The sequence below is a fragment of the Idiotropiscis lumnitzeri genome, chromosome 18 (genome assembly GCF_059441095.1).
Source record: "Idiotropiscis lumnitzeri isolate Australia: NSW breed Sydney's pygmy pipehorse chromosome 18, RoL_Ilum_1.0, whole genome shotgun sequence".
NCBI lineage: Eukaryota > Metazoa > Chordata > Actinopteri > Syngnathiformes > Syngnathidae > Idiotropiscis > Idiotropiscis lumnitzeri.
Window position 1 is genome coordinate 2,911,792 of NC_142408.1, and position 10,252 is coordinate 2,922,043.

Here is a 10,252-nt window from a genome sequence, read left to right on the forward strand (position 1 = left end):
GGCGGGAGTCAGGTTAAAGTTTAACAAGATCTGGGCACGTGACCCTTTTTTTGGTGGCCAGTCCCCTGGCCTCCAGCCGTGATCTCTGTACCTCAACCCTCCGGCCTTATTCATAAAAATTGTCTGCCTCCCGGCCCATTCCGCTAAAAAAAACAAAAAATCACGTGACGGCAAGAGTGACGCGAACAGCAGAGGTTTATTTAAACATTAGCTGGCTAATTTACTAATCAAATCCGTTTACCTCATTGTCTCCTTCTTCTCCACGAATGTGCCCAATGCAAGTAAGAACGCCCAGTTGGTGTTATAGGGATTGTGATATTTTACAATAAAATAATTTATCAGTGTGCTGCTTTATCATAATTTTATTTCATTTTTTCAATACAGGCAACATCAGCAGTGGACCTCTTTGGACATTTCTTTCATACATTTTTTTTTCTCTTTCTCACTCTCTCTCTTCAGCAGATCATGACGTAACATGTGTTGGATCAATGCTCTTGGGCAATGAGGGAACTACTAATCAGACAGAGCAAATAACAGACAGCGATGTGGCTGGACCAAGGCCATCGTTTCCGATTGTCTCACAGCGGTTTGTCCCCGAGATGATGTTACTTCATGGAATCTTCATTTTAGCTGTGAAAACACAACAGAGAATTAAAAAAAAAAAATAGACAAAATAAAATGAGCGAATTGATGACTTGCAATTGTAAGGTCAAGCGAAGGGATTTCCAAAGGGATCTCCAAAGGCACCCGTAGAGTTCTGCGCAATAGGAGCAGTCTGCATTTAAAAAAAAAAAATAAAAAAAGAAATGGAGTAAAAAAAGATGGCTGATGAATCATTAAGGATATTATGTGCCATAAAAAATAATAAAATTTGGAGGCCAACTTGATGACAATTCGTTGTTGATCAATTAGCATCTATAGTTCGGCCGCGAAGTATTTGGACAATGATGAAGTCTGTACCATTGGAACAGGTGGGACCCCAAATGGAGTTGCGTTGGGGGTTCCAAACGCCTCATCAAACTTGTCTAGATTGAGGTCTTGTCCGGCTATAGAGCTGTTTGAAGAGAAGGCTGCATTGAGGAGGTCCGGGGCGTTAACACTCGGAGGCGGTGCGTCTGCACGGGAAAGAAGAGCATGTAAGGGTGGAAAAAGGTGGAAAGTGTTGCCGCGTAATGCATCCTTACTGTTGACAGCCGGCTGCATTTGATTGATGTCAAAATCATCGTGGTCTGCGGCCTCTTGAGCCAAACCCACTTTTTTGGAGAAGTACTGGTCAAAAGCCCCCGACTCCGAAGCCGGGTTGGCCGCCTGCTCGCCTTTCCTAGCCGGGATTGCTGGCGGCTTGGCGAGCTGGAAGTCCTTGAACATATCTTTCCCGGTCTTCTTCTCTTTGTCGCCAAGCGGGTCCAGAGCGGTGAAGGCGTTTCTCTCCGCCTTAGGTGGGGCCTCCTTCGCGGGTGGTCGGGGAGGCGGGCGAGACGGACCTTGCTGCTCACCCAGGCCGGCGAAGGGGCTAGGCTGGAAGGGGTTGGTGGCGGCTGGGTGGCCCCAAACGGCGGCCGGCGTCGCAGGTTGACCCCAGGCGAGATGCGGGGCGCCGAACTGAGGAGGCATCTGCTGACCCCAGGCATTGGGGGGTATGGGAAGACCACCAAAGGCGGATGGTTGCGGGTAAGCAGCTGCGGTGGCTGCGTACATAGAGGGGGTGACGGTGGAGGTTGCCCACATGCCCGCAGTCGAAATGCTGGTGCTGGCTGGTGGACCCAACTGAAGATCTCCTGGAGATGAAACAAAACAAAACACTGCTTTAAAATGTTCCCAAACACACTCGGAAGCTTCTGAGTGCAAGCAACATGCTCCATCATTCCGTCGTCTCCTACCCAAAGCCGCAATGGAGGACTGCGCCGGGTTGGCTGGCGTGTTGTTGAACAGGTCGCCGGCAGCTGACGAGCCATCAGAAGCAGTAAACAGTTCCGCTCCAAATAAGTCATTGGCTGAGGGCTAATTATAGGGAAAATTATGAGCCGAGCACAAAAAAAAAAAAAAACAGCAAATTACAAAAAAATGTTATCAGACTCCGGGTGCATCTACACAGCACTACACTTTCCCTAGTGTGGGTTTAGCACCACTTCAATGTTTTCATGTTCAGGGAAACCGAATTGAAAGAAACGATTCCCCTTCAAGACAAGCTAGTGCCTGGGCTGGTTTTGACTTGGAGCCAAAACTAGCATCCCTTCTTTGACATTTTCTCTATTTACCGCAAAAGTAATTGACAAAACTAGCGCCAGACCAGCAACAAGTAGTGTAGAACTTTGGGAAAAGTTCCCACTGGTACCCCTTTCACAAGTAACTGGTGCCAGTGCTCATCAGGAGCAAGAGCTATAATTACCAACAGTTCTTTGTCATGTTTACTGTTTATCGCAAACGCAGCCATTGCAAGCTAGCACAACAGGTGCCAGATCAGCAAAAACTCTAAAGGTAGTTTTTCCATTTGACAATATTTACGGGTTCCTGGGAAAATGTTCTCCATGATTAACTAAAATTAAATCGCACCAAATTGTGGCTTTGTCCTCCACAATGCACTGAGAGGCCACAAGATGGCGCCAAAGTCACGTCAAAATAAGGTTTGGTCTCAAGGAATTATATCCTGATACTCACCAAAACGTGCTTGCGCTTCAAATTATACATATATTTTCCATTCCGTAAACATCCCATCATTTCTTCTGCTGTGAGTGCACCGCGAGCAGACAATTTCAAATACATTGTGATGCTTTCTTACCAGCATGCATTGCCACTTACCGGCGCTTTATCGGTGGAAGCGTGAGCATTAGCAACAACAAGGAAAGGAGGTTACGGCATTAAAAGACATGAAGAACATGTATGATTGTCTCAAAGGAAGCTTGTGACCACAGGTGCATGCGTTCAGACAGATCCCCCAATCCTTTCTACGTTGGATATGGAAAGTCATTTTGAGCGCTTATTCAATAACCTTGATATCGTGGTTAAGGTCCTAGGATGATTTTTTTTCCCCCCTCACTAGTAAGGTAATTCAAGGCACGAGTACGACGCTCAAGTGAAACAACTGTCTTAGTAAGTAAGTCCCCATCCTTATTACCGTATATTTCACCACTAGTAGGACTATATTTTACAAGTGACGCAAAACGGTGCATTCTAGTACTGGGTATCAAGGGTATGCAATGAATGCTCAAAGGGCTTTCCATACGTTATGTTTCCCCTGGAGACCCAGTGCGACCAAGTCAAAACCTGCATGCAGCCACCTTCAGGCATCACACATGCAGCGAACGCCATCAAGCGACAAGGTCACCTTCTGACTCCTTCGACCTCGTCCGGCCTTCGAGCTCTGCGGAGGCGGGTTTAGAACCACAGAGTCCTTGCTCGCAATCTCTGCGGCTTGGTGGCTCGCCCCGTTCGAGTCAAAAAGGGGATTTTGGGCGGACAGACCCGATCCGGGCTCGCTGCCATCCATCATGCCGCCGTGTGTTATTTTGCCCCCTAGTGGCCACTGGCCGTTACTGAGAGCGAGGATCATGTTCTTACTGGTTATGCCCAGCATCTGCCGGCTGAGCTGCTCGGCGTGTCCGCTCAAAGGGTCGCTAACAGCCGTCCTAGCAGAGACGATCGGGCCGTTGTCAGGGCGGGGCGTTTTGGACAGCGGATCGTCTCTGAAAGGGTCGCTGTCCGGGGTTGGAAAGTAGCCGAACGGCGAGCAGAAGGGATTCTCTGTCTGGGGCGGCACCCTGTGGTCGGCGGCACAGGAAGTTAAAAGCTTTCCCTTTATGCAATTCTGATTGCTGTCGACTTCAGCAGAAAAGTCCAGCAAGAGAATATCATTAGAGTCCTGGTTCACATGAGAGGGAGATGCAGAGATCAGATCAAAACAGGGGGGTCAATAACACATGACATAAATCACAAAAGAGAAACGTTTAAAGCTGCTACATGCAAAGAAAAAAAAAATATGCTGACCGAATACTGTAAAATTCTAATCCATGGTCATTATTATAATTTAAAAAAAAAATAGTCTTCAAATGTACATACTCCAAAAGGCTCACAGTGAAAAGAATAAAAACAAACTAGGATTAAAGGTATAATACAATACAGTAGTTGAGATGAGTCATATCTTTTTAGGTTAAATTCATAATATTAAAAGAATAAAGTCAGTTATTTTTAATAAATTAAATACTTTCTCAAAAATGTTCAGCAATTTTTGAAAAAAAAAAAAAGATTTAAGAATATACAACTTTATCCTCATAACATTTTAAATTTAGTCTCAGTTTCTTCCCCACATGGGCTCACATGAGACTGAAGGTGTACCTAATGAAGAGGCCAATATGTTTACACCATCATCGAGAAACTTGTTTCTGTTAATATTCTTTTACTGAGCGGGTGTGGCCAAAAGCAACTCATCCTCGAGTAGCAGCTTTAAATGTTAAATGATTTCACATGAAGATCAACTCAATTCTAAAAAGGACAAATTCTACCCTCCCTTTTTTCCCCCATGACAATTTGATTGAAAGAATAAATGTTCTTTTTAGAATTGAGTTTACACAAAGATCATTTTATAACGTACTGTTGTGAGTATTACAAAGTACAAATGTTCATGAGTGGCTTGTGGGCTGCCCCCCCCCCCCAATCAAAGATAGCACAATGGCGATCGAGTCGAAGGGAACGTTGCAAACTTACGTTCGGGGACTGGATGTCTGGAGGGGTGGACATGTCCCCAAACAGGTCCAGTTGCTCCACTGGCTGTAAGTGACCAGCATAACAAAACATCACGACAGGCGCACTTATCAAGAAGTAGATACGATACCGTCTGTAGAGTGATGTGAATATAAAAATGAGCAAGAATAGTCAGGCTGGCCAACAATTTTTACAAACAATTCCAGAGGGTCGAGGCCGGAAATGTAACAAGGTCACGGCCGGAGGGCGGGGGACTGACCGGCAAAAAGGGGTCAAGTGCCCAACTCTGGAATACACTCCATTTATAGACACAAACAGCAATTCCGAACGATATAAGGCGCACATAATTGAATCCAGTTAATTGCACAGTAAGTGATTTGGATTATAAATCAGAGCACACTTGACTTACTTGTGTGTTTTTTACCGATCCAGCATTACTTCCATTCTAAAAACAAAACATTACAAATTATTAACAGAAGTGAAATAAAAAGCCGCGTTCCATTTCAAATGCTTCCATGAGCTCACCTCAACGACTGTGCTGCCATTTTCTCCCTATAAATAAAAACAATAGCAAGCAAGTACAAAATTAATATCCCGACAACATAGAAAGTACAGATATATTTGACTTTTTACTGGTACTCACTAGAATTTAGACAAATAAATAGTCATATTCTAATAAGTAAACACTGTAATTGTGTACCTTATAAAAACAATAAAACGAGAGAACGTAATTAATGTTAAATAAAAAAAAGATAAAGATTCATTGAATTATTTGTCATGCTCGTTCTGCTGTGGCCCACAAGGGGGCAGCATAATGTAGTCAAGAAGACAATAATAGTTTCACAACTACTACGACTTGGTGGGCTGCTTTAATAAGTTGTCTTTGAATAAATGCCTTTATTGTATTGTGATTGTCTAAAAAAAAAGAAAAAAAATTATATATAGATTTTTTTTTTTATTCCTTTAAAAATGGTCAAATTCTGATTGTTCAGCGTTTGTTGCAACCACGGGCTTATGGCTAATTCACAAAAATGAGCACAAGAGTTCTGTGTGGTGTTCCTTACCTTCTGGGAGGCCTCGGCCTCTTTCTTCCTTATGTTGAAGATGACTTGGAAGAGGTCCTTCAGGTCCAAGACCAGCGGCTCCGCCTGCCAGATTCACAAAGGCAACGGCGCGTCAAGAAGAGGCCACGAGGCGGCAGACGACCATTACCAGGCGCGCGGGAACCTGTTGCGCCGTCTTGATGGCGAAGAACTGATGCTGGCCCTCGGCCCCGCACACGTAACCGAAGGCCCGATTGTCCGTCACATCTCTGGCGATGAAGGAGATCTTGTTCACCATGTGCTCGTGCTCAATCACCTGAAGCAGAGAAGCATACTCGTTAGAGGAATAGAATTGAGGAAGGGAATAAAATTCACGGTGCAGAAGTGAAAAGCAGCAAGAATAGTCAGCAACTTATAATTAAACATACAAAAATATTCCAGGATGAAATGATGCTTTAAATATAGAAGTGAAAGCAAACAGTAGTATTGTAACGGAAAAAATAAATAAATAGAACCTACTCCTGATTTCTCATCAATGATTTTAATGCCACACATGGATATATTGACCCAAATGCGCTGTTTGTGTTTCCCTTGCGAGCGAGCAGCGACCGCCATTCCCTGGAAGGAAAAACATCACAATCAAAACTTCCAGGAAAAAAAAAATGCATCAAAAATTTGAAATAAAAAGATTTTTTTTTTTTTTAAAACATGTGCTGAAATATTAAACAGCTGGAAGTGTTGCTCGTCGTGGTTACCTTTAGCTTCATCATGGAGTCCTGGCACATCTTGTCTCCTCGGGCTTCGGGGACGTCGTCAATTCCGATCAGTTTGGCTTTGTACCTCACACCGTCCCCTTGAAACCTGGCCAGCAGGTACTCGTCTGTTTTGTCTGGAACTGAACGAGGAAAATTCGAATCATGTGACGTGTGTATGGAATGCCAGTATTTGCTTTGTTTTTTTTTTTTTTTTAAATAAATGTACTCGAGCATCTCACCTTTCTTCTTATCTTTCCTGAACGGGACCTTGGATGCTGGAGTCGCAGGGGAGGCAGGAGGAGAGTTGGAGGTCGATGCCGCGGTTGGCGACGCTGCAGTCGGGTCGACGACGACGACCGGCACGTTTCCCTCCACCAAGGCAGACATAGTGCGGGGAGGGAGTGAGAGTCTCACTGGAGCACGGGACGTTGGTCTGAGGCTCTGGCGGAAGGCAGCTTAGCGAGCGGGAGCGCTCTTAGCATCCAAGCATGCTTCACGTGGTTTTCTGCAACGATGAATCGAATAATTGCATTACAAAAAAACGGATCAAACTCAAACATTCGCTCGGATCATTCTTCCACAAGGGCTAATGTTCACTCGCACTCCAGTTGGCATGTTAGCGGCGAACAAGAGAAAAAGAATATTCAAGGATAGACGCAGCCAGAGTTGCACTTTCAATCATTTAAATGAACAAATAAGTAAAAAATAAAACACACGCACAATTATACACAAACTTGCAAAGAACAGCCAGCCAACTCGACACTCATTTCCCGACACCCACGTCACTCACCAAGATAGGCCTTTAAAAGCCATACACAAAGTGCCGACCAGAAAAAAAATAACATGCATGTGTTCAACAATGCAAAACGAATATTGAAGAAATTTGTCGATTAATCGATGGGGTAATCGACAGAATACTCGATTGAAAAATAGATTTCATAGTTGCAGCCCTACAGAGAAGTTTATTTACCACTCGGGTACTGAACAGACTATTTTGACAAGCTGGCAGTAAACATTTACAACCTCAACAGGAGCACAGGCATGTGACCCATAAAAGCATCTTGACCTCCAAAAGGTGCCAAAACACACAGAAGACGACCAGGTGACTGCTTTTACACGGCAGCCAATAATACCTGTTATTGCTTTTTTTTTTTTTTTACTTCTTCCTTTCTTCAATAAATCCAACAACATCTTCAACAAGTGAGTTATAGCGGAATCACAAATACAAACTTGATACAAATCTTGTATCCTTGTCCACCAAATGGTGCTACTTTCACCATTCAAAGAATGCAGGAAAATGTCAAAGTTTTAACCATTTTCTCCATTACTTAATACAATTTAACTTTATTAGTACTTCATCTTTGAAATCAATATTAATTAACTAATTAAATCAATTCAAAAAAAAAAAATCTGAATCAATATTTGCTATGCATATTTCAAGTGGAGGTGTTGAAATTAATTGACAACTATTTTTATAAATTGAGTAATTAAGAACCAAATCCTCTGATTTCAGCCTCTCAACAGTAAATATTCTTAAATTGTGTTTTGTCCTCCAAATCAAATGAGTGGGCATGCATCTGCCCCCGAAAGTTAAGACAACCAACCGACATGCAACGTACCTCTCAGCGTCGTTCCTGAGCACAATGCTAACATCTAGCACAGCTGCGAGCAGCACAGGACCGAGCAAAGGTTAGACGTGGGCAAAAGGTTGCGCAATTAGGCCAGGTTAATCTTATGACGGTAGTGTAAAAGATCTTGTGATGCTCAGCAAAGGATCTGCTGATGGAAATCAAGAGTCGGCCCAACGGATTGTAAAAACAAACATAACAAGAGATAATAACGGAATTGTGTAAAGTTTATAGGATATAGAGAACCATGCAAGCACCTGGAAGGATTAACGTTTAAGTGACAATGACCCGCGGAAGAACATTGCGATATTGGCACCTATTAACAGGATTACTGGAACGTCTCGGCTAATTTCTGTTAGCCTGTCTATGGCGTTTCATATTGTCTTAACATTAAGCAAGCGACCCTTTAATAGAAATTATAAGGTGTGGTTGAAGATTTTGGTGTTAAAATGTAGTATGTTAAATTTGATGCATCACTGGCGTGGGGCCAAAATCTCATAAGTCACATTTTTGTGAATTTCATTTTTTTTTTCAAAACTATATACTATTGGTCAGTCTACAAGCATGGATGTTACTTCTACACATTAATGCCCAAGCTAAAGTGTTGAAAAGGGCTCGCTCTCTTTCACGATGGAATGCTAATGATTGAACAAACATGTAATTTTTGGGGTCTCCTTTGGAGGTACAAGATTTTGGCCCCACACCAGCGATATGAGTCAGCTTTACTCAAAGTGATGTTTAGGTAATTTTTTTGAGAACGGTTGCTCAAGATATTCTTGAAAAACAGCATGTTGTGATAAGTTACCAAGTTTTTAACGCATTTGTCTTTCTACACTGGAGATTTTTTACCTATGGTGGGGGCGAGCTATTGCCTGACATGGCTTCCCGCAATCAGCTAATTGGATGACATCGGCGTCTGGTGTGACGTATAAAAGCGATTTAAGTATAATAAATCAGGTTTTTTTGTGCTGTCCAGATTGTTTGGTAAAAGTACATGGGAGGAGGACTTTGATAAAGTGATCACATATTAAAAAACTTCCCATGGCATTTAGTGATCGACTTTATGAAGTAGTTGTTGGAAACATTTCTCCGGAACGAAAAAGTTTGTTTGCGCTCTGCGTTAACAGATTGGACACTTTGCAGGACACTTTTTTTTTTTTTTTTCCAAAAGCCGCATTTGTCCCACCCTGACATTTCAAAAACTCAAACATATGACCTCGTCGGCATATAAAGTCAGCTGTTCGTCGCCAATTACAGTTAAAGGATAACACTTCACAAGGACTTTGGGTGACTACCTCAAACGTCAGCAAAATACGTAGGAGAAAGCAGGGGGGGGCTGGAGGGAGGGAGGGGAGAAATGTCACAATCCTGGGGCCGTCAGGAAGCGTGAAGCGGTGCACATCTGGAGGAAATCAGCCAGTGAGTCAGCGTGCTAGTGAATGTGATGTGGTGAAACGTAGCCAGAGCACAAACACACGAACACACGAGCACAAGCCATGCGTGCCAACATGGGCCTCTCTCGTGCACAATGAGTTGGAGGAGGAGAAGCTGCGTGGGCTTGAAAAGTCATTTTTAGACTCCTTGCCTTGACAGTCGACAGAATAAGACCCCCCCCTTGCTCCCCACCCGTGATTTATAGGCTCTATGTGGAGCAAAAAAAGTTAGGAAAAATAAGTTCAACTGAAGCTCAGAAAACGACAAACAACCGCGTGGGTACGTCAAACATTCATGGATGGAAAGTTAGGAAACATTCAGGCACACGCGTGCGCAAAAAAAAAAAAAAAGTGGGGAAAAATGGCCGTGTACTCACCGTGTTTTGAGGGAGAGGGGGGTGAAAGGGGAGCTCCGCTTGAGGAATGGAAGTCGGTGTGAGGCTGCCGGTCAGATGGTTTTTTTTCGCCGTGAAAGTGGAGCACAGGAGCGCCTCGCACTCTCGCTGCGCTGCAGGCTTGTCACACTTGAAGCCTTTCCTTTCCTTTCCTTTCCTGCCTGCAAGCTAACATCGCTTCTGGGGGGAAGTGGGCGGTCCCTGCCTGCAGCGACAGCGCGTAGGGCTCGCTTATAACAAACTGGACGTCAAGACACCTTTTCTATGTCGTCTTTTTTTAAATGCATCCCCTCATTCTTG

At 43.7% G+C, this 10,252-nt stretch overlaps 1 protein-coding gene across 3 annotated transcripts; it reads right to left on the reverse strand.

Annotated features, from left to right (window-relative positions):
* Nucleotides 1-344: 344 nt before the first annotated feature.
* On the reverse strand, nucleotides 345-10,168 carry dab2 (DAB adaptor protein 2). Of its 3 annotated transcripts, XM_088281073.1 has the most exons (15): nucleotides 9,935-10,168; nucleotides 6,736-7,001; nucleotides 6,497-6,636; nucleotides 6,261-6,359; nucleotides 5,926-6,057; nucleotides 5,763-5,846; nucleotides 5,224-5,250; nucleotides 5,108-5,143; nucleotides 4,702-4,764; nucleotides 3,326-3,859; nucleotides 1,881-2,001; nucleotides 1,185-1,778; nucleotides 961-1,115; nucleotides 700-775; nucleotides 345-630 (listed from the first exon to the last, which is right to left on the reverse strand). In XM_088281073.1, exons 2-14 carry the CDS (start codon nucleotides 6,881-6,883, stop codon nucleotides 710-712), a joined length of 2,199 nt encoding a protein of 732 aa, XP_088137199.1. In that variant the 5' UTR covers nucleotides 6,884-7,001; nucleotides 9,935-10,168; the 3' UTR covers nucleotides 345-630; nucleotides 700-709. The 3 variants fall into 3 exon arrangements, with proteins under 3 accessions (XP_088137199.1, XP_088137200.1, XP_088137198.1); XM_088281074.1 differs by lacking the exons at nucleotides 3,326-3,859; nucleotides 9,935-10,168 and having other exon boundaries at nucleotides 6,736-6,902; XM_088281072.1 differs by lacking the exons at nucleotides 700-775; nucleotides 9,935-10,168 and having other exon boundaries at nucleotides 6,736-6,902.
* Between the last annotated feature and the right edge of the window lie 84 nt (nucleotides 10,169-10,252).